Here is a 22,420-nt window from a genome sequence, read left to right on the forward strand (position 1 = left end):
GCACCAGAGGGGCGTCCAGTAATTCCCTGCAGCTACAGAATCGCATTGCTATTCATAGAAGCAGAGTAATCAGCATATGCAGTGTTTTCAACAAATCTAATCTCTCATGAAACTGCATCTGACTGAATCCAATTGAGATTTCTCAGCACCCAAGATCCCCAACAGAACAGATTGCATGATACACATGAGTACAGATAGCAGCAGGCAAGTGTGCTTGTCTGTGTGTGGGACTATGCTGCATAAGGTTACTTCTATTCCCTTGTCAAATCACTGGACTTTTTTCATCTTCTGAGGTTGTAATGGAGGAAGATCTCATAGGTGAATCCTGCTTGACGAGTGTATAACACTCAAACGAATAATACCACAAACCCATGAGCCTTCAGTACTCACATGAGGAACTGATGGTGGTCTTCACAAAACCTTAATGAGGTTAACGTTTAAAACATTTAAACACAGCACTGGCAACAATGTCATAAAATAAAATTTTTAGACAGTTTGATATGAATTCTCGTAGAATTATTATTATTATCTAAAATTATCTTGCAAATGTTGCAATTAATTTTGGCAAAAATATGCACTGTTCATTGGTTAATCTGTGATTCTGTCATGAGCGTGCCAGCTAGATTAGTTCTGGATTAGGCTACACACAGACAATAATGGGTGCTCGATTATTCGATATATGATAAAATCATTTGTTGTGCTCAAACTTCTTTTATTACATAACTGTACGTCACAGTTATGCAATGAATAAACACACTCACAAGAACCCATGCAAACAAATATGCAGAAGCAGTGCAAAGTGTACAATACAGAAAGTTACAATGCAGTGCAAAGTTACAAATCATAACGAATAAGGCATTTGCTTTCACCTGGACCTTGTGTGGGCTCAGAGTGCTGAGAGCACAGACTGCTTGGGGCGCAAAGGTCCTCTTGAGAACAGTTGCATCACTGTTGACCTTCTCCATCAGATCCCAAGCCTGAGACAGTCATCCCTGAAGTGCTGAACTGCCTATAGCTTCCTAGAAATTGGAATAAAAACTTTCATGGCCACTCTCATTAAGAAACTTCCAAGTATTAACAACTGGGAGTATTTTGGTCAGCTGAGCTACTTTTGTCCTTTTAATTTAATAAATGAGAATATTATTGTTTATATTCAGTGCTAGACATTTTTGTGAGGATTGTTGATAAATTAAAAAAGTTAATGATCATAAATAAGTAGAAAGCATGTCAGTGTTCAGCACCATGGACTGTGAATGTGCCTCTTGTTGTATCCCAGCCATGCTGTGCCTTGGCCACTATTTCGCTACCAGACATTGACATTCATATTGGTATCATTTATCATTTATGCCATTTAGCCAAGCAAATCGGGGTTAAGTGTCTTGCTCAATAAAAAATTTAAATGTTAATTACTTAAGGTGGAGAGGAATAAAATTGTGCTGTTTGGCAGATAAAAAGCAAAATAAAAGGGTGTGACAAATCCCATGTCTGGAATCCCAGAAACTTCTCCCAATGCAGTACTCCACCATGGGCTGTGTGCTACTGTGCACATTGTTGTATCATCTCTCCCGTCTGATGGTCCTCTAACCGTGCTAGTTCTGCCTGTCATTGCTCTTATTTAAATCTTTAATGCTGAGTGTCTCCAGGGGGACTGTCACTGTAACTACTGATTGTAAATCACTCTGGAAAACAGCATCTGATGAATGCCATAAATGTAAATGTAAACATGACACCTTTTCTGTGGACAAAATTCACCAACATGTGACATGATGTCATCATGTATTCCTTTTGTTAAACTTTGTACACAATAATATGACTATTGTCATAATCTACGGCAGGACCAGGTGACATGTATAGTCTGAGCCAAGTGGCTCATCTGTTTGTGCTGAGGGGAATCCACCTATCAGTAGATTGATTTTCCACACTGCACTTGCACACTGTGGAGCAGATGGTTGCCCTGCCTCTAAAGCAGCTGCTGCTGCTGCACTTCATAACCAAGAGTACCCCAAAGTTACGACCATTTCAGATGTCAGCCTCTCTGGTTGAGGCTCAGGAGGACTCTGCTCCCTATGGAGATGATGTCTGCAGGAGTTCAGAAAGAGAGCAGAAAAAAAGCACTCAGCATGAGAGTCTAAACTTTATATGCCCTTTCAATGAGATCATACGGTCACATACACACCTGCAGAAAACTCCCTAGAGGTTGAAGGCTAACCAAGGCTTGGGAGGTATGGGAAGAAATGAGATAAGACCAGCAAGGCCCAGCCAAGGCCTAATAAATCATGGGGAGGGGTGGTATGCCCAACTATCACAAGCTGGGTTCACAATGCTTGATAGTAAGAACTGTTTACTGGCCAGGCCTCAGCAGCCAGGCAATGAATTATGATGACAAATGTGCGATTACATGCACACTTAAACTTAGGTTTTTACCATGGGTAAAACTCTGTGTGTGTGCGTGAAGGAACACAGGTAAATAAGATGTTTTTTGGAGACTTCCTCAGCTGCAGAAAAAACTTAGATAACACAGACAATCAAACACATTATTGAGACAGGGCACACACATAAGACCTCAGTCTTTTGGGCCTTCTGGGTTTTTTTTTAATGACGTGACCAAAGATAAGAGAAATGTACAAGAACCGAAAGCCCCGATGTGCGGCGGACAGATCGGTCGACTGGACAGCTTTTTTTTTGCGTATTGCAATAAAGAGAACTGTCTACCATGGTTTACGGTGGCTTGAGTTTACTGATCAACTCTTCTGCAAAATCCTCCTGAATCCAGGGGCGCTGTAAGACTGACACATTTGAACTGTATGAGGAAGAACACCTGCCTTCATGTGTCAATGCTACTTCCTACGTTTTGTGTACTGCTGTGTTTTGGGTATGTGTAGATCCTTGTAGTGCAGTGTACAGACTGTCACCATTCTGGTCTCTGTAAACTCTGGGTGTCACCATAGAGGTGCCATGCCCTAAAGCACTGCCAGTCGACACCAGTTAACCCGCACTGACCTCTGCCGTGAAGATTTTTTTTTGCTGTGATTTTGTTTTCTAATGAAGTTTTGGTGGCCTTATTGCTGGCTATTACCACCAATGTTTGACCTGTATGTCCTTTGGCTTTTTCCAAAGTTCTCTCTTAACTTTTTACACTTGGCCTTGTCCTCTGCTCACAACACTGACACTATCTGTGTAACTAGGATTTGCATAACCACCTACTGCTAAAGCTACTTGGACATTTACCATCACTGGGAGTGACCTGTTTAGTTCTTGATGAGCTACCATCACATAGGTTTAATGCATAACCAACCTTAAACCATATGATCCCCCCCCAACCCATTATAATAGGGTGGTAGTATCCTAGTGGGTATGAACCAGAAGACTACTAAGTTGCAAGTATAAACCCCACTTACTAAAATTGTGTCCCCGAGCAAAACACTGTCGCTGTAACTACTGACTGTAAGTCCCTCTGGATAAGGCATTCTGCCAAATTCCATTAATGTAAATGATGATGATGATAAAAGCCCTTTATTGCACTTCAGATGCTGTAATAGTTTCAGTAAAAATTGTTTAAAAGAGAATAAAAAGAGAAAGCGGTTAATAATTTCCGGTGATGTAGGTAGTTTTTGAAAGATGGCCTAGATTTGATTGCATTTCTTCCCAGAGTCTAAAGACATTAGTAGAACAGGTTAGTTAATCCAGCGATGCTAAACAGGTCACCGTGTGTTATAACTTGTGTGCCTGAAGAGGCTCAGAGCAATATAACTTGTCCCTGATCTTCATGCGCATTCACTTCCATGTGCAATATAGTCCGAGTTTTCATTAACAGTAACAACCCTGACAGGCTCTTCTGCCCTGCATGCAAACCCACACCTGCTCGCCCTCAATTCCATCGAGTATCCCCCACCCTTCTGATTCAGAATGAAAGATGCCAGGAGAGAGGCTCTTCATGTAATAATTCCTCTCAAAAAATAATTGAATGTAAATGAGGAGGGTCTTCATGTATGTAGCACAAGGCAATTCTCCCTATAATTCCTGAGTAGGCACTCAGTGTACAAAGCCGAGTTGTACATGACATTTGTACACCAGTTGTACAAACTATATCCAAAGACACATATTGCACAATCTTTACTGATTAAACAGAAGGATGGCATAAGTAAATTGTTCATTGTTCACTCGGCAAAGTTGAGTAATAATTTGGCTTTCTTGTGTACAAGTAGGACATACAAAGCAGGACATGCGAGTATACAAGTGCGCTAGTTTATCCAGTACAACTGTGATTTCAGGTGAGAGAATTGCTGTACATCGTGCTTACTAGCGTTCCAGCTCCACTCACAGGAGAGCTGTGTCCCCTCGTCAAAGAACCTGCTAAATCATGTTTGCTGCAGGACAATTTGTCCAAAACAACTCTGCATTCTTACAGGTTTCAAGTCCGCAAACATGAAGTACAACTGTCTCCATCTAGTGGTTGGCGCAAATTTGAGGTCCTTCGGATCAAAGAACGACCCCAACACACCAGAATGCGCTTATTAAGGAACTTTTATTGATCTTGCTGTAACAGTGTCCACTGGCATTGGCATGTCACTGAAAATTTTAATTGAATTCATAGTGATTTTTGGGTGGGAGAAATTCATACATGATATAAAAGATGTTGGAGCAAACAATCTTATTTTCAAATTCTCCTTTATGCTTTTGAAAAAAATAAAGCTGTTACAGTGTAACACAGAATTCAATTAAAACTGAGTACGATCTCTGAAAACATCATTTTCTATCCGCATCACATTTCAACATTGAGGTAAAGACCAATAATAAGAATAGTGAAGGATTCCATTGTTTTATCTTTAATGATTTGGTCTGTTTTTGTAGGGTTTTTGTACTTGATCTGCCTTATAGCTTTTGGTGGCCATAGTGGGTCAGGACAGTTGAAAGCAGAACATCAAGTAAACATGGCATTTGTCCCATTTCATTAATGATAAGGGGGGGGAAAATGACATGGCTCTTCCCATACTGTAACCAGCCACTGAACAAAAAGAATAATAATAAAACCACAAAGCAGACTTTCCTCAGTCGACTGAGAAAGCGGTGGATTGAGCTTTGTTGCAAAGTCTGAAGGGATGATCTTGGCGGAAAAATTCGGATTCGCACAGGGAAGAGTTGTAAAATTCACAACCTCTAAGCTTAGTAAAGTAAGGCATGGTACAGACACTCGGCACAAGTGCAAGAAGAGAACGGAGTAAAGAAACCCCTCAAGCACAGAAGGTGATGGTGTTAAAAAAAAAACGCTCTCTTTCAAGCCAGCTGAAATCCGAATATTTTCTTAAACCCACGTTCTTAAAACCCACGTCCTTGAACAACCGGCCGCCATTGGCAATTCAGCTTTTACTATCATTGCACAAAGCTGTTTGGATTTTGCCATTTGGAAATTGGACATAATGATGGTAAATAAAAGATATTACAATATGCATAGAGTTGAAAGTATTCAAGTCTTGAAAAAAATGATGTCTATTTAAAAACGACCATCAGGCCTGTCCGGAAAACCAGATGCAAGGACAACAGCTGCAGGATTTCTATCATTTTTTTTTAGCCTTCTGATGTGATATTTATGGCGACGGCCTGACATTTCAGTGCTTCCCTACCTTTGACTTGGTATCTGAGGTCCATGTTTTTGAATTGGCATCATTGTCAATATATTTCACAAACTGCAATGTCACTAGAAGCTGTCTACGGTAAAGTACACGTCGTGAACCTGTTATAAGTACATCTTGAGACCAGCTCTCATTGCCACCTAAACGCTTATTTAAGGTCAAGCACACTCAATGTTCAAACTCCACCCAACTGGCCTATGAATTGTCCTCAGCTTCAGATTACGTCTACTTATACAGGATCTTGAGGTTCATACTGGTTTCAACAAATGAGTGTGAAAAGTGCATCATCAGTATTTGCGGCACAGGTTATGGACAAATCATATCGCAACGGGGATGAGATTTTCTTTTCTTTTTTTAAAATCACATTCTCTCTTCAAAAAACGTGAATTATTATATTAAATGGCAGGGGAAAAATCTTGTTAAAGGCATCTTAGACGGCTCAGTCCTGCGGTGGTTTTAGCATAAACCATAAAAAAAAAAAATAGATGTGTTCACATACCCTTGTGTACAGAATAAAATCTTTAGATCAAGTAATCAGGTCAAGATAAAACTGACTGCACTCTTCATTATTGCCTGAAATTATGAAAAAGAAAAAACTTATAAAGGTAATCGGAGTAGAGGACTTTAAAGGCTTGGAATGATAATGGAATTATAAGTGGTTCAAAAACTTGAAGCAAATTTGCAACCCCTGGCTCCCTGACAGAAAAAAAAAAAAAAAAAAAAAACCTTAAAGGGCATCATCTGACTATCGATAAATCAATCATTTTACGTTTTGGATGAAATTTTGTTCTGGATGAAATTTTGTTCTGGCTTTTAAAGTAAAAAATTAAGAGTCAATTTTTAAGAAAACCAAATAAATTGAATTACATAAATTCCTGAATCCCTCGTTATGGTCCGAATCACATGAACGGCTGCTGGGAAGCCTGAAAGACCGGGGGGTGGTTTTCAGGGTTCCAGCAGCCCACCGGTTCAACTTTTAGTCAACGTTTGGCGAAGAGAGAGCAAGAGTGAAGGCTGAGAGGGCTCACAACATCGGTTTCTACAAGCCAAGCCACTGGCACACGTGTACCAGGTAAAAATCGCTTTATTTTTTTTTCCTCTTCATGTTGGTTGCCATTATCTTAGATGTCCATCTCGAACTGAGCATCTTCACCTAAAACACAAAGGAGAGTTGGCTTTGCATAAAAAAAAAAAAAAGAGCCAGGGACAACCGGCCTTCATGCAAGCGCAAGTGTTACAGATGCAAAGGGGCTGACCGGCTGCAGGCTTTCCATCGTGATTATTGGCGTTGTTCGCTTCGTTCTTCTTGTTCTCACTCAGGATGTTTCGGTTGGTCACCCCGGGGATGACGGGCAGGTGTGCTGGGGGCGTCTGGGCAATCGGGGAGTTGCGCCGGTCCAGCAGGAACTTACGGTCGTAGATGATCCGGGTGCCTGCAAAGAAGAAGGGAAACTGAGGCACCGACCACGAGGCACGACAGACCGTTCAACGTGCAGTGCAGCAGACGCGCCGTGGAAATACCACTCGGGTCCGAATCCACAGCGCGGGCCGTGTAAGTCTATTAAAAATGTCTGGCACCGGAGACTTAGTTCACGAGTGGACAACGGCAGGAACGACGATCGAAATTGCGATTCCCAATCACTGCGCTTCGGCTCCGCCAATCACGTCGTGCGCGGCGCCATCGGCAGGCGGCGCGGCGACAACAACAACAACAACAACAACAACACGAGTTCAAACTAGAACTAGCGAGGAGATGCAGCTACCTCCAGGAGTGGTAGAAAATAAAGTGCCTCCGGGGGTGGTGCAGTAGTCGTGAGGTAGCTGCGTTGTGTCGTTGATCAGCACCGTCCTGGTCGGGATGGCCCGGCTCTCGCTATGCTGGCGACCGGTCGACATTGCACCGGATAAGGTCACTGAACGGAAAGTTGCGAGCTGAAGGCCGCTAGGCTGCTGGAAGGCGGAACCCCGGGCCCTTTTCCTTCTGTCGGAGCGCTTTCCCAAGGCTTTCCCGTCGCTCGGCTCGTCCTCCCAGCCGTCAGTGCGGTCCCCTCCCTCGGCCAGGCAGGAAGAGCGGCGGCGCGGAGGATATGAGGTCAATGGCGGGCAGCAGCACGTGTTCGGCGACCAATAGCGATCAAATTCATTTGCAGTTTGTGTGTTCGTGACCACTGTTCACTCTAGAATGCCACCGTAGAACTGGGGCGCAGAATCGTTTATTCTGAAACAAAGAACGATCTTGAAATCGTCCAGGACAGCAGCGCGACGACATTCGGCGCAGTCGCTGCCGAATTCGGTACCCGGTGAAAAAGAGCCGCCCGCGCACTGCGCATGCGCAGCCCCTCCCCCTCCAGCCCGCAGCCGGGAAAGACGCTGACGTCACCGCACGGCGGTCTTTGCTTCACGTCGTTAGTGAGGAGCCGAGGCTGAGCTGCCGCAGAAATGAGCTACCAGACCGAAGAGAGGGGGAGTCCGAACACGCTGAGCTACAGGCTGTATTTCAGTAAGTGGCCTTCGGTTCGTGGGCGAGAACGTTAAAGCGTCATCGCATCTGTGTGCTTCATTCAGCAGGGCCGGGCCGCGTGTCCCACGTGTCACTAGTTCAATAAAACCTCATTTATTATTTTATAACAAACATTCCCCAGGCGTCATAGGGCTTTCTAAACACATTAATTAAAACAGCATAAATTACCGGGTCAAAAAATAGCGAAACTGAGCCCGTTTTGCCGGTTGGATCGCTGCTGATGAATCTAGACCGCAGCTGTTTACATTTTTATTGCTTTGCTGCGTTGATCGCGCCCGATATCAGTACAATGTTCTTGTACAGGCACGATCACTGTTTAATGTAATCATTGTGCATTTAGTAGATGGCCATAGCGTGGCAGTGCAAGAACAGTTGTTATGTGCAGTACATTTATTACATATATAGTGAACGTGTAATTATTTCAGGGGACTCTGATGGAAAGTACATTTCACCTTTTCACGACATTCCAATGTACGCGGATGAAAGCCAGGTAATGTTGATTTTGCTTTGTGCTACACTGATGCACATGCACATATATATACAAACTATAATACATAATATAATATTTAGTCTGTATGTAACAAGACATGCAATTTCATCTCCCAGTTTTTGTTTGAACCATATTTATGAAATGAGGAGGTACAAGGTTACAGTCTGTTTGTGAAGGGAATGGTCTTTACCCTCCCAGCATTCAGGATTCTGATATCATTTTATGTTTCTTTGGCTATTATCTTATCATTTCACTATTGCCTTTGTCTGTTACTCGTGCAGTTTTCTTCTATAATCTTATCTTAAAGTTTTTTCTTTTCTTTGAACATAGGATTTCTTTACAGAATGTTGTTCACTACATATAGACAATTACTTCAATATGTGATAACATTTTCACAATAATAAGTTATTAAAATCACAAAGTTTTATTGCACAACTGAATATTTCTGTCAACAGAATATCTTCCACATGGTGGTTGAGGTACCAAGATGGACAAATGCCAAGATGGAGGTGTGTTGTGGTTTCTGTCATGGTGATGTGATGTAATACAGGCAAGCCATGTGAATTTATTATGTGATTTCAGCACTCATAAGAAGCAGTGTATACACACTCGGGTGCTTTTATAACACCACGCACCTTTATGGTTGTGTTTCGTCTTTAACTTCCTGTTGACATAGGCGTGGACTTGAACCCGGAATGGGAGAATTTTTATTTCATTGGCAGGAAGATTTTTTCTAATACTATCGATTACAAATTGAAATCATGTAAATAAAAGTTTGAACTATTTTTTTTCTAATGCCTTTCAAAATATTGTTCATTCCACTCCTTTGCAACAGAAAGTGTCTTCTTTGTGCTTAATAGAGAGGTAAAGCTTACAATCTAGAAGCCTCTATTTGACATGCTCACCCCACTCAGGCTTGACCTTTACTCTTGATGTGAAATGTGTGTCTGTGTGGCACAATGAACTTTTGAAGAGGTTGTAAAACGTGTTATAACCAACTGGTTAAAAATGGACGTTTGCTGCAGATTGCCACAAAAGACCCACTCAACCCAATCAAGCAAGATGTGAAAAAGGACAAACTCCGCTATGTGGCCAACGTTTTCCCTCACAAAGGCTACATCTGGAACTACGGCGCTATTCCTCAGGCACGTTTGAGAATGCGTGGGGCAGGCTACGTTTTGTACTTATTTTTCTTTATTTATTGTTGGATCTATGTGCTTACTCTTCCACCAGTAGACTTGGGAAGACCCAGGACACAAAGATGGAGATACTGGGTGCTGTGGTGACAACGATCCAATAGATGTTTGTGAAATTGGAAGCCAGGTATTACATATCAGTGTAGCAGGTCAAAAAAGCTAAAAAATACATTAATATTAGTAATTTGTTACATCTTTCAGATATGCTCACGGGGTGATGTCCTCAAAGTGAAAATCCTGGGCGTATTGGCAATGATCGATGAGGGTGAAACAGATTGGAAAGTCATTGCGATTAATGTTGAGGACCCTGAAGCGAAAGATCTCAAGAGTAAACCCACATAACCCAATTATTTACTTTTCAAAATATATAGGCTATAATTATGTACACTGCTCAAAAAATAAAGGAAACACTTAAACTACACAATGTTACTTCAAGTCAATCACACTTTTGTGAAATCAAACTGTCCACTTAAGAAGCAACACTGATTGACGATCAATTTCACATGCTGTTGTGCAAATGGAATAGACAACAGGTAGAAATTCTAGGCAATAAGCAAGACCTACCAGGGTCTCGAGCTCTGGTTCTCTGCACAAAAATGCTACCGAAAATATAGGCTTATAGTGGGTTTGATAATCTCATGTCTGAATATTGCCCTTTTATTTCCACAAAATTCACCAGAATGTAATCGTTTAAGGGTCTACTTTAAAACAATTCTCTCTGGGGTGCATACCCATGGACCCTGCTTGACAATAGTGTGTGTGTGTGGGGTGCCCATGATTCTACTTCCTTCCACAATGCCACGTTTGAATAAATCATATTATATATTAATAATATATAAAATCATTTTGTATTTTAGAAATGCATCTGGCAAGAAAAACTTTGGCCCTTGGACAAATGTAGTTGTTGACCCCAATGCAGGGTCTTAAATTTGATGAAAGTGGCCTTTAAAAGGGTCTTTGCCTTCCTTAAACCTGCAGAAACCCTGAAATAAGTATATTTCATTCATTCTTATTTTTGTGTTCACTTTATTTTTTTGAGCAGTGTATGATGTAGCGATAGAATATGATTGGCATGGATTATATATTTAGTATCGGTTGCACTGTACCACACTGGTCTGAGAGATTGTGTGTTTCAGGGGTTTGCATGTAGGCTGATTGCCCGTTTGATCTTTGGTATTCAGATATTGATGATGTTAGAAGGCTGAAGCCAGGCTATCTTGAGGCTACAGTAGACTGGTTCAGACGATACAAGGTGCCTGATGGGAAGCCTGAGAACCAGTTTGCATTCAACGGAGAGTTCAAAGACAAGGTGTGTGTTTGTACCTACCAAGGTATGCATGTCAAGTTCTATTTTTTTTTAAGTCCCTGTACTTTTTTTGCAGAACTTTGCTATTGAGACCATCAAGAGCACACATGGCTTTTGGAAGGCACTTCTTTCGCAGCAGACCAATGCTGGAGGACTCAACTGGTATGAAGACATTTGTAAAAGGATTAGAAACTTATAAAAACTTCATTCACAAAGCACAGACAAACTGTAAAGCTTTGTACAAAAAATGGAATTTGCTTGAGACTAGATGGGTCTGTGTGTTTCTTAATTCTTTTCATGTCCAAAATACAGCAAAAACACATGTGTGTCAGGACAGGATAGTCCCCACTGTTGCTCTAGTGATGAAGCCAGAGAGATTATTGACTCAGTAAGAGAAAATAGTTTTTCTATTTATCATTTAATTTCTTAATTGTAAATTTCCTATATAAACATATATCTGTAATTTTGTATGTTTTTTTTTCTTTCTTTTTAAGACTTCCCCTGTTGGGAAAACAGAACCAATTCCCTCATCCGGTAAGTGTGTGTTTGAATTTGGTTTGAAATATTTTTCTTTCATGTTTGGAACATGTTAACGTGCATGCCATATGACCATCACATCTTTGTTATTGTTTAGTACTGTACCTGATTTCCTGAATATACATTGCATGCTACTGTCTATTAATTTTACTTCTTTTTCATTTCAGTTGATAAATGGTTCTACTATGAGAAGTAAAACCAACAAAGCACTTGTTCTTCGAACCAGAACGTATGAAATAGGTTATGTACTTGATGATCGCTTTATATCTTGGGATAAAAAAAAAAAGAAAGAAACTTTAGTTTGACTACAGTAGAAGAGGAAAGCGCTGGAACTGTCATGGCCATTTTCTTTTTCCGTTTTATTTAACTCGGTGTTTAACATTATTCTGTGGTTTGGGTAAACTCAGGTACTGTAAAATGCTCTTAGCTTTAATAAAGATTTTCTGTTAATATTAAAAGTCCAGCTGTGTGTTCTTCTCTCAAATCACAGATACAGTTTATGTTTGTAAACATAACTAACAGAAAAAAGCGGTCAGAATATGTGAAAGGATTATTTTATACAAGAAACATTCTTTAATTCCACAAGTGGGGAAATTTGCAATACATACTGTATATACAGTACAAGCTAAATGTTTGGAAACACCTTCTCATTCAGTGTGTTTTCTTGTTCATGAACATTTACGTTGGTAGATTCTCACTGAAGGCATCAAAACTATGAATGAACACATGTGGAGTTATGTACTTAACAAAAAAGGTGAAATAACTGAAAACATGTTTTATATTCTAGTTTCTTCAAAATAGCCACCCTTTGCTCTGATTACTGCTTTGAACACTCTTGGCATTCTCTCGATGAGCTTCAAGATGTCGTCACCTGAAATGGTTTTCCAACAGTCTTGAAGGAGTTCCCAGAGGTGTTTAGCACTTGTTGGTCCCTTTGCCTTCACTCTGCGGTCCAGCTCACCCCAAACCATCTGGATTGGGTTCAGGTCCGGTGACTGTGGAGGCCAGGTCTCCACTTTTTGTTAAGTACATAACTCCACATGTGTTCATTCATAGTTTTGATGCCTTCAGTGAGAATCTACCAATGTAAATGGCCATGAACATAAAGAAAACACATTGAATGAGAAGGTGTGTCCAAACTTTTGGCCTGTACTGTATTGTGAACTAATCATCCTGCTTGATTAAAAAAAAAAAAGAAACCAGCTATGTCTTTGCAGTGTACACAAGGCTGGACACTACAGGTTTAGCTTAGTCTTATTAGGCACAATAACACATGTTCTGTACCAGAGTGACACCCTACAAGTTAATTTGTTCTTTGAAGGGGAATAGATCCTTTTGTTCTGCTGTACAGTGCTCGAAAACTGTCCGATTGTAGTCACAAGCATCTAGGGACACCCAGGCAGGGCTGGTTCACACTTGAAGGTCACTTTTCTGCTGAAGTGTGATTCATGTGTGTAACATCATGTTTTCCACCCATGAGAATACTGTAAACGAGTGCATCCCTTTGAGGGCATAGGGTGGAGTTTCCAATCATGTCCTCCAGAACATTTTAACGAACTCTGTGTGCTAATTGTTATGTTCCGTTAAGGGCCATGCAATTCTCATCAGACATCAAGTTCAAGTTGAGCATTTGTCATTTCAGCTACATAATGTTAGACAGTACATAGTGAAACGAAACGTTTGTACGGAACATGTAACATTTACACCAAGTTACATACTGACATAAAGTGCACATGTGTGACACAGACGTTGGAAGCACCGTCCCCACACACTGCTCCCCGGGTGCCTTTCATGGTTGCCCACTGCTCACCAAGGGTGATGGTTAAAAGCAGAGGACACATTTCATTGTGTCACCGTGTACTGTGCTGCAGTTGTTCACAATGACAATCACTTCACTTTCACTTACATTACATTTACAACATTTATCAGACGCCCTTATCCAGAGAAACTTAAAATCAGTATTTACAGGGACAGTCCCCCCCTGGAGACACTCGGGGTTCACTTCTGGTTCATAGGCGAGTGTGTCACCCACTAGGCTACTAGCACCCTTGACTGGGACACATAAAGTGAAATCCAGACACAGGCATCGGATGGTTTTAAACCTTAATAGAATACATGGCTCTTTATTGATTCGGTTTTGAATGACTTTTATTCCAATTACGTTTGCTTGTATGATGTAGCACTTTTTGGTTGAAAATGTAAAGTGTGTTATAAATAAAATGTATTATTGTTATTAATGATGTCATTGTAGGCGTGGGACGTGGTTTGGCTCTTATAGGGATTTGAGTTAGGCGAAGGGGTCACGGCGCCAAGTTCACAGTGACCCCGCGCCATTCCTGCAATAAACGTTCAGCCTAAAAGCAGATTCATGCCTGAATTTTCATTCTGGTCACCCCAACATCGAAAAGCCACCATTTGACGCGGTGGCCCTTTGTGAACGCGTCCCGTCCGAGACACGGAACCTGACAATAACGTCCAGGGTGGGGCCGCGGCCCCCCTGCAGCCCCCTCGCCGCACAGCGACACCCCGCGGCGGGGCGGCGGCGACGGACGGCGGCTTCAGTCACGAGGACTCGGACACGCTGACCGGATCCAGGTACGAGGCCGGTGTTTTTTTTTTTTTTTTTTTTTTTTTTTTTTTAAATACCAACGCGCTTGAATTGCTTCATTTTAATCGCTTTATTTTTTACTTTGACGCGTCGCGTGTCCTAAGCTGCGTTTAATAGCGGCAACGTTACTTAAGTCTTATTTGCTGTGGAGACCAAAGCAGCTCTTACTCCGATATAATCCCATATAATGTACAGAATGACCAATAGTCATTTTTAAATACCGCGTCCATTTCATAGGAAAACGTACACGGGTCTATAGAAAAGAAAAAAAAACGAGAACAGTGTATATGAATGATGAAAAAGAAACCTGCATTTTTAAAGTGTTTTTTTTTTACGCTCCTCTGTGGCAAGTGAGTTGAGTGACAGTTGTGTCTGTGTGCCATGGATGCCCTGCGGTGTCGAGTAACCACAACCATAAAAATAGTCTGTTGCAAGAGGTCTGGCGTAAAAAAAAATACACCCCAAGCACCATTCTTTCCCCATGAACCGTTTTTTAAAATAGATAGAGAAGGTGTGTTTTTACACACCTTCTCATTCAAAGTGTCTTCTTTATTTTCATGACCATTTACGTTGGTAGATTCTCACTGAAGGCATCAAAACTATGAATGAACACATGTGGAGTTATATACTTAACAAAAAGTGGAGACCTGGCCTCCACAGTCACCGGACCTGAACCCAACCGAGATGGTTTGGGGTGAGCTGGACCGCAGAGTGAAGGCAAAGGGGCCAACAAGTGCTAAACACCTCTGGGAACTCCTTCAAGACTGTTGGAGAACCATTTCAGGTGACGACCTCTTGAAGCTCATCGAGAGAATGCCAAGAGTGTGCAAAGCAGTAATAAGAGCAAAGGGTGGATATTTTGAAGAAACTAGAATATAAAACATGTTTTCAGTTATTTCACCTTTTTCCACATGTGTTCATTCATAGTTTTGATGCCTTCAGTGAGAATCTACCAATGTAAATGTTCATGAAAATTCAATGAACACATTGAATGAGAAGGTGTGTCCAAAACTTTGGCCTGTACTGTATATTTATTTTTTGCATTGATTTCAGTAGCGATTTTCCCAAATCTAAATTCCCAGGAGCGGTCATGTAAAAAGTTTTAAAAACCAAGCCGCTAATTCATGCTGCATTGCAACATGGTGCCCATTCTGTGCTGCACCGTACTACACTGTTGATATTTCTGCTGTGAGCAGTTCTTCCTGTTAAGGTGCAAATGGCATCACTCTTAACTCAAGCTGCATCTTTCATGTGGATATAAAACAAACAAAAAAACTTTATTATTGCAAATATTTGACATGTCCAATAAAGAACACAATAAACTCTTTCCAGGTTCCAGCAACAGCAATGTCTTTTATTTTGGACTGGATTTATCGAGGTTTCAGTAGTGTGCTGCAAATTCTAGGTGAGGATTTACATTCATTTTGTGTTTGTGATCTCTACCAAACTCACTCGTAACATAATAAAGTTAAGCACAACCTATAGTAAGCAAGCATTTGACATTATTTAGGTTATACAGTATGATCATACAGATACTATTTTTTACTTTTTTCTGTAGGGCTGTATAAAAAGTCTGGCAAGCTTGTGTTCCTTGGATTAGACAATGCTGGCAAAACAACACTATTGCACATGCTTCGAGACGATCGACTGGGACAGCACGTCCCGACTCTTCATCCCAGTAAGTAAAACCTGTGCGAAATGATGTTAGGCGAGAAAATGGGTGAATATTTTGGGGGTTTGAGGATTCCTCTTATCACTGTCATCCATTTAGCCTCAGAGGAGCTGACGATTGCAGGAATGACCTTCACAACTTTTGACCTTGGTGGACACGCACAAGGTAACCTGTGGACTTGGACGTTTTCTGTTCAAAGAAAAGGAGGTCTGAAATGAAGCATCAACAGTGTGTAGGGTATCCTGGAACTATGAATGACATTCACAGATTAGGCCTTAGGAAATGTTCACATTGGCGTACGCTACCAGTCAAAGGTTTGGACACACTCACGAGACACGTGATTATGAAATAACACTTGTGAGGCTATGTAATAAACCAAAAATAGCTGTGATGGGAGCATTTCTTACTACTGAAGTTAGACAGCGGGATGTTTTTTTTAACAGTGCTAAAGGTTTATACTGAGTGGGGCAGTGGTGGCCTAGTGGTTAAGGAAGCGGCCCCGTAATCAGAAGGTTGCCGGTTCGAATCCCGATCTGCCAAGGTGCCACTGAGGGGCCACTGAGCAAAGCACCGTCCCCACACACTGCTCCCCAGGCGCCTGTCATGGCTGCCCACTGCTCACTCAGGGTGATGGGTTAAATGCAGAGGACAAATTTCACTGTGTGCACCGTGTGCTGTGCTGTGTATCACATGTGACAATCAGTTCACTTTTTTTTTTTTTTAACACTTTCTTATCATTGACTCATGTTAATGAGCATCTTACGAAGTGGCCTTTGATGATGACAATAATGAACAAAAGCAGTCATGAAGGTTAAAACAGGCGACTCTGAAAAACAGATTCATCATCATTTTTTTTTTTTAAATACTAAATGTTTCTTGCATCAGATTCTTCAGTGCATTCTTCAAACCTTTGACTGGTAGTGTAGGTGTAGGACTTCATCTTACTCATTAACCGTGAATATTTGACTTTGAATGATTGTTTTATCACAACATCTCCGAACTCATAATTTTTTTCTAGCCAGACGAGTATGGAAAAACTACCTCCCAGCTATAAACGGAATTGTTTACCTTGTGGACTGTGCTGACCATGAGCGGCTAGCTGAAGCTAAAACAGAGCTAGATGTAAGGTTCATTGTCTCTGTTCCTTACAAAAATGATTTTAGGTTTCTTTACAATCAGAGATATTTGAAGGTTTTATAGATGACATTTCAACTTATAGGCCCTGCTAACAGATGAGACCATTTCAAATGTACCGGTACTCATTTTGGGCAATAAGATCGATCGTCCAGAAGCTATAAGTGAGGATGCATTAAGAGGAATGTTTGGTCTTTATGGTCACACAACTGGAAAGGTAAGAATAAATGGAAATGAAGGATATTCCACGTTTTATTGATAAATTAACTCCATAATTGCTGTATATTTAGATTGTTTGTGTTCATTTGTATGATTTTTTTTCCACAGGGGAAAGTTAACTTGAAAGACTTGAACTTGAGACCAATGGAGGTGTTCATGTGCAGTGTGCTGAAGAGACAGGGCTATGGGGAAGGTTTCAGATGGCTTTCACAATACATTGATTAATGGAAAATGTTTTAGTTCAATGTGAACTTTTACATTTAAAATGAAAATCCAAAATATATTCATTTGTGTTTAAACGTATCTAGTGCAAGAGAAGCTATAAAGGATGTTCAGTAAAGGAAACCTTTAGTTAGACCCTAATATAGAGCATATACAGAGCAGCACGACATAACCAAGATGAATTAAGTGCTGTTTTCAGGTAAATTAGTGATCTGTGTTAACCTAAATTTATTTTACTTCCTTTTCATATTATAAGCGGCAAAACAAATAATTATTTTCAGAGTGAATTTGAAAAACAATCCATCCCATAGTAATGTTCTTGGTTTTGGTGTTATACCATTTTGACCAGTATGACTACAAATTAATATATGAATCACTGAACATACACATTTGATTTCCACTGTGTTCATTTATTACAGTGCATGTAGTCTGCGATATTAGGTACTTAACTGGAAAGCATTTGTAACTGTTTCTCTCTTTTTTCAGGCAATAACATGTAATCTCTAATACTATACATAGCAGGTGTTTTTTATAGGGATATAGGATTACAGAGAAGGGGATCACCCAACTGTTTTAGGGTTTTTTTTTTGCATACTGATTCTAACTTATGCTTACGCTGCCAAAGATCACATCTGTATAATGAAAGTTATCATTTCTTAACCAGTATGTAAATTTTGAAGGTTGTTATACATAGATATTTGCATAACTCTGTTTTATTTTGATATTTATTCATTTCCAGTTACTGTAACCTCAGGCACATAATTTACAAATCTGTTGAATGTATTAAATAATTGCACAACCACTTAGTGACATTCAGTGCCAAAACAACCTTTCTGAATAGCTTTTCTCCAGTATTAAATATTCATATTTGAAATATGGCTCATAAATGCTGCACATTGACATTTGAAATTTGCAGCATTTTTCTACATATTTGTGGATGACCCACAGTATTTTTTTGAGAAGTGGTGGTGTACACAATATAGTATGTGTTATACACAATATGTCTGTATTGTTTTCTTGCAGTAAGTACTTTTTGACTATCCAGTGCTCTCAACCTGGAGTACAGATATGAGAGTACACTAAATAAATAAAAAATCTTACAGAAAATATGTGTAATATTGAATCATGCATATTATAAAACATATCTGTTAATAAAATAACTTAATTGCGCTTGATGCAATTGCCGCAGATAACAAATTGTCTCACTCACCCACTTTCCAAGTGCTTAGCCCTACTCAGGACAAATATTGCTGGATACCAGGACACACACACCTATGGACAATTCAGAGTCATCAATTCACCTAGTGTGCAGGCATAGATGGTGGGAGGAAACTTGAGTACCCAGAGGAAACCCACTCCAACACGGGGAGAGCATGCAAACTCCACACACACAAGGTCCGAGACGGGATTCAAAAATCATAACCTTAGATATGTGAGGCCATGTCGGTAACTGTAACTAAATAAATATTATGATGCATAAGATATTTAATTAAATAACCCAAACAGGGGAGCCGAGGTGAAGGGACAGAATTGTTGGCATCGAACCCACCCACCCCGGTCCCTTCTTTAACCCCCTTATGAGTTAACATATTTCATCCTGTCAGATGTTAAAACGAGCCAATCGCTGAAGGTTTTCCTTCGAATAAGGCGGGGCGAAGCGTGCTTTCTACCAATAGAATTTGACCCGGAAGAAACGTGCGAGACCTGCTGGGGCGCTTGTGTTTACGGGAACTTTGGAGCCTGAGCTGCCAGGTTCACCCGAGCATGTGCCGCGGAGGCCGCGATGACCTCGCCGGAGGAGGCGTGCTGCATCGTGTCCGTGTCGGACCCGCTGGATCCCGGGGCGAAACCCACGAGCTGCAGCGGGACCGTTCTGAATCCCCACGCCGGCGTCGTGCTGTGCAGCGGGGCCCTGTTTTCGCGCTTCGCCGAGGACGCTCACGCCGCCCGCGTCAGGGTGCAGTGGCCCACGGCCTCCGCGGAAATGAACGCGTGCGGGAGTGGGAGTGGGAGCCGGAGTCCGGCGCGGCTGCTGATGCTGGTCAGCTGTCCGCAGTTCCGCTCGGCCCTCCGCAGACTCTTCCGAGACGCGAACAAGTGGAGCTTCTGCGCCGGCGAGGAGAAGGCCGAGGCGCTGGCGGACTCGAACTTCTCCTGTTGCTTTGCGGTTCTGGCGGTTCCCGGTTTGGGGAACCGGGCTGGGGCCGTTTCCTGGCTCAGCAGCGCGTCATTACGCAAGGGTTCGGAGGTCGTGGCGTGCGGTTCGCCGTTCGCCTCATTCTGCCCAGACATCTTCATGAACACCTTGAGTAAGGGCGTGGTGAGTAACCTGGCCGGGGAGGAGAACGCGGTCATTCTCACAGATGCCCGCTGCTTACCTGGCACCGAGGGTGGAGGACTGTTCCTGCAGGAAGGGCCGAATTCCCATCTGGTTGGCATCATCGTGTCTCCTTTATGTTGGAAGTCGGGGGAATGGATAGGCCTGACCCTGGTGTGCTCCCTTCAGTCGATCCTCGAAAACATGAGGCACTCGGCCACCTCCATCAGCGCGCTCCGGGACATCTCTGGGAATGAGGTGTCGCTGGGAGAACATCGTCTGGCAAGCAAGCTTCCTTCGGTGGTGCTGGTTGAGAGTGGTCAGTTCTGGGGGTCCGGGGTCCTGCTCGGCCCCCATCTGATGGTGACCTGCAGGCACGTGATTAATGGGAGGTCTGGTGTGACTGTGAGAATGAACTTGTGTGGAAGGTGAGTGCAGATCAGGATTTGCTGATCAGATCGGTATTAAACTAGTATATAGTTTATAACTGAACACTAATCCGCTCTCATCAGGTTCCACTCTGTCTTGGGTGACGTGCTATATTCATCTAAAGAATCATCTCCGTACGATGTTGCTGTGGTCAAGTTAAAAGAAGATCTTAAAGGCGTAGCTTCCCCTCAGTTTGCATCCAGTTTCGATCCAGGTGAGAGGCAAAATATCACATACATTTTTAAATGGCTCGTATTTTGAAGGTTGTTCATTTTGTGCATTTTCTGTTTTGCACACAGGGGAAGATGTACTTGTTGTTGGATATGGGGCTTTTGGAGACAGCTGTGGGCCCTCAATGACATCAGGGATCCTCTCCAAAACCATCACACATGGCTCTGTCCCGGTGATGCTGCAGACCACGTGTGCAGTGCTGTCTGGGGCCAGTGGAGGGGCTGTAGTTAAAACTAACACAGGAGAGCTGCTGGGTAATGATCCTGTATCCTCCCTTCTTTATGAATATGTGTCTGAGATTATTGAGATAAACGGCGTATTCATGTATAATGAGTGGAATAAACTTCATTTGTGCTCTGACCTGACTGGTAATACACAGTTCCCTCTGTAAACAGCAGGGGGAGCCCTTTACCAAGAACATGGTTGAGACAACTTTGTTTTCCAAAACAAGCATTATTTGAAAATGAAATAGAAAATAACGATTATTACCTGTTATTTATGCCCCTCTGATAATATTGAGGTAAGTTATAATGGGCAGTGGTGGCCTAGCAGGTGATCAGAGGGTTGCAGGTTCAAATCCTGAACTGTCATGGTGCCACTGAGCAAAGCACCGTCCCCACACACTGCTCCCCGGGCGCCTGTCATGGCTGCCCACTGGGTGATGGTTAAAAGCAGAGGACACGTTTTGTTGTGTGCACTGTTGTTGTGTGCGCTGCTGTGTTTCGCAATGACAATCAATTTCCTAATAGTGTCAAATGTATTGAAATGTGTTGAGGAAGCATATTTTCCTTTGATAACAGATGTCTGTGTGGCTCTATCGGCTTAGGATTTTTAATAGTCTCGCCACATCTTGTTTGCAGTAGGTTTCCAGACTATTCATAATACAAAGCATCATACAGTGACAGGGCTCTATAGTTCAGTTGGGTTTTTCATTAAGGATTGAGGTTAGCGTCCTGACTGAGCTGTTTTTTATTTGCAAATATAGCTGTGAAGTCTTGACCTGAAGTAAAATTGTGCCAAGACATGAGAGCCTTTGACACCAACCAAATTGTGATTGATTTACAGCAGAGTCAGAGCATCTCCTAAACTCCAGCTCTTGGTGTTTGGTGCTTGGTCAAATTGACAATTTGGTAAACCTGCTAAAGGGTCGTGGGCAGCCAACATACGAGCACAGGACAGCGTGGCGCTGTTGTCTGAACAAACATCCACTTGATTATATATCTGCATGACTTTATGGCTGACAGTCGATCTATTCAAACTTCAGTTTAATAGATTTTGGACTATTCAGAACAACATTCACTTAAAATGTTGACAATTTTCCTTGTGTAAAAGACGTCTTGTAGACTTTTCACTGTAACTGTATGTTTCTGTATCTCCAGGTATTGTGGCCAGCAACACACGGGACTTTACAGCCAAGGTGACTTTTCCGCACTTAAACTTCAGCATCCCTGTGACAGTCCTGAAGCCCCTGCTGAGACAGTTTTCCCAGACTGGAGACACCACTGTGTTTGAACAGTTGGACACTGTGGACAAGGTGGTGAGGAGGGTGTGGAGACTTCAAGCTGCTACGAGCAAGTTGTGACCTTGGAGCACAAACTGGATGTCGCATCAATACGATCCAGTTATTGATCACTCACTGTGAGATTACTTCTGTGGAAATTGCACCCACGCTTGATGTAGAAAAATAAAAAACTCTGAAGTGTCATGGTAGTGAAGAAGAGTTTTAATTAATCTATTTTTTTTTTTACCTTTGGTGAGATTTGAATTTGTATAATATTTTAATAAGACTTTTGAAACAGTGTTAATTGAACGGTTGTAGAATTGTCAAACCAAAAAATACAATGAAAATGAAATGCAAAATAAAATGTAAAAATATACCTTGTGTGATGTGTGTGACTGTAACAGGTA

At 41.7% G+C, this 22,420-nt stretch overlaps 4 protein-coding genes across 4 annotated transcripts; 3 read left to right on the top strand and 1 right to left on the bottom strand.

Moving 5' to 3' along the window:
- Positions 1–4,506: 4,506 nt before the first annotated feature.
- On the bottom strand, positions 4,507–7,716 carry eif4ebp2 (eukaryotic translation initiation factor 4E binding protein 2). The gene is made up of 3 exons (XM_028989561.1): positions 7,394–7,716; positions 6,887–7,063; positions 4,507–6,783 (listed from the first exon to the last, which is right to left on the bottom strand). Exons 1-3 carry the CDS (start codon positions 7,524–7,526, stop codon positions 6,752–6,754), a joined length of 342 nt encoding a protein of 113 aa, XP_028845394.1. The 5' UTR covers positions 7,527–7,716; the 3' UTR covers positions 4,507–6,751.
- A 69-nt stretch (positions 7,717–7,785) lies between these two features.
- Positions 7,786–12,132, top strand: ppa1b (inorganic pyrophosphatase 1b). Its single transcript, XM_028989559.1, has 11 exons — positions 7,786–8,130; positions 8,577–8,641; positions 9,097–9,150; positions 9,667–9,786; positions 9,878–9,964; positions 10,039–10,165; positions 11,019–11,146; positions 11,220–11,305; positions 11,456–11,531; positions 11,638–11,677; positions 11,848–12,132. Exons 1-11 carry the CDS (start codon positions 8,070–8,072, stop codon positions 11,874–11,876), a joined length of 873 nt encoding a protein of 290 aa, XP_028845392.1. The 5' UTR covers positions 7,786–8,069; the 3' UTR covers positions 11,877–12,132.
- A 2,086-nt stretch (positions 12,133–14,218) lies between these two features.
- sar1ab (secretion associated, Ras related GTPase 1Ab) lies at positions 14,219–18,642 on the top strand. Its single transcript, XM_028989577.1, has 7 exons — positions 14,219–14,275; positions 15,621–15,693; positions 15,847–15,966; positions 16,060–16,125; positions 16,979–17,082; positions 17,180–17,311; positions 17,422–18,642. Exons 2-7 carry the CDS (start codon positions 15,636–15,638, stop codon positions 17,536–17,538), a joined length of 597 nt encoding a protein of 198 aa, XP_028845410.1. The 5' UTR covers positions 14,219–14,275; positions 15,621–15,635; the 3' UTR covers positions 17,539–18,642.
- A 584-nt stretch (positions 18,643–19,226) lies between these two features.
- Positions 19,227–22,389, top strand: tysnd1 (trypsin like peroxisomal matrix peptidase 1). Its single transcript, XM_028989749.1, has 4 exons — positions 19,227–20,280; positions 20,365–20,495; positions 20,581–20,766; positions 21,892–22,389. Exons 1-4 carry the CDS (start codon positions 19,319–19,321, stop codon positions 22,092–22,094), a joined length of 1,482 nt encoding a protein of 493 aa, XP_028845582.1. The 5' UTR covers positions 19,227–19,318; the 3' UTR covers positions 22,095–22,389.
- The last annotated feature ends 31 nt before the right edge of the window (positions 22,390–22,420 follow it).

Source organism: Denticeps clupeoides, chromosome 8 (genome assembly GCF_900700375.1).
Source record: "Denticeps clupeoides chromosome 8, fDenClu1.1, whole genome shotgun sequence".
Taxonomy (NCBI): domain Eukaryota; kingdom Metazoa; phylum Chordata; class Actinopteri; order Clupeiformes; family Denticipitidae; genus Denticeps; species Denticeps clupeoides.

What these genes read in the sequence shown, in the direction of transcription:
- sar1ab (XM_028989577.1), top strand. Translation starts at nt 15,636, where the DNA reads ATGTCTTTTATTTTGGACTGGATTTATCGAGGTTTCAGTAGTGTGCTG. An exon ending in CCTTGGTGGACACGCACAAG is followed by an intron (nt 16,126 to 16,978) that starts GTAACCTGTGGA and finishes ATTTTTTTCTAG; the next exon opens with CCAGACGAGTATGGAAAAAC. An exon ending in AAGCTAAAACAGAGCTAGAT is followed by an intron (nt 17,083 to 17,179) that starts GTAAGGTTCATT and finishes TTCAACTTATAG; the next exon opens with GCCCTGCTAACAGATGAGAC.
- eif4ebp2 (XM_028989561.1), bottom strand. Translation starts at nt 7,526, where the DNA reads ATGTCGACCGGTCGCCAGCATAGCGAGAGCCGGGCCATCCCGACCAGG. An exon ending in ATTTTCTACCACTCCTGGAG is followed by an intron (nt 7,064 to 7,393) that starts GTAGCTGCATCT and finishes TCTTCTTTGCAG; the next exon opens with GCACCCGGATCATCTACGAC. An exon ending in CGATGGAAAGCCTGCAGCCG is followed by an intron (nt 6,784 to 6,886) that starts GTCAGCCCCTTT and finishes TTTGTGTTTTAG; the next exon opens with GTGAAGATGCTCAGTTCGAG.
- ppa1b (XM_028989559.1), top strand. Translation starts at nt 8,070, where the DNA reads ATGAGCTACCAGACCGAAGAGAGGGGGAGTCCGAACACGCTGAGCTAC. An exon ending in GGACAAATGCCAAGATGGAG is followed by an intron (nt 9,151 to 9,666) that starts GTGTGTTGTGGT and finishes CGTTTGCTGCAG; the next exon opens with ATTGCCACAAAAGACCCACT. An exon ending in ACTACGGCGCTATTCCTCAG is followed by an intron (nt 9,787 to 9,877) that starts GCACGTTTGAGA and finishes TTCCACCAGTAG; the next exon opens with ACTTGGGAAGACCCAGGACA.
- tysnd1 (XM_028989749.1), top strand. Translation starts at nt 19,319, where the DNA reads ATGACCTCGCCGGAGGAGGCGTGCTGCATCGTGTCCGTGTCGGACCCG. An exon ending in TGCATCCAGTTTCGATCCAG is followed by an intron (nt 20,496 to 20,580) that starts GTGAGAGGCAAA and finishes TTTTGCACACAG; the next exon opens with GGGAAGATGTACTTGTTGTT. An exon ending in TAACACAGGAGAGCTGCTGG is followed by an intron (nt 20,767 to 21,891) that starts GTAATGATCCTG and finishes CTGTATCTCCAG; the next exon opens with GTATTGTGGCCAGCAACACA.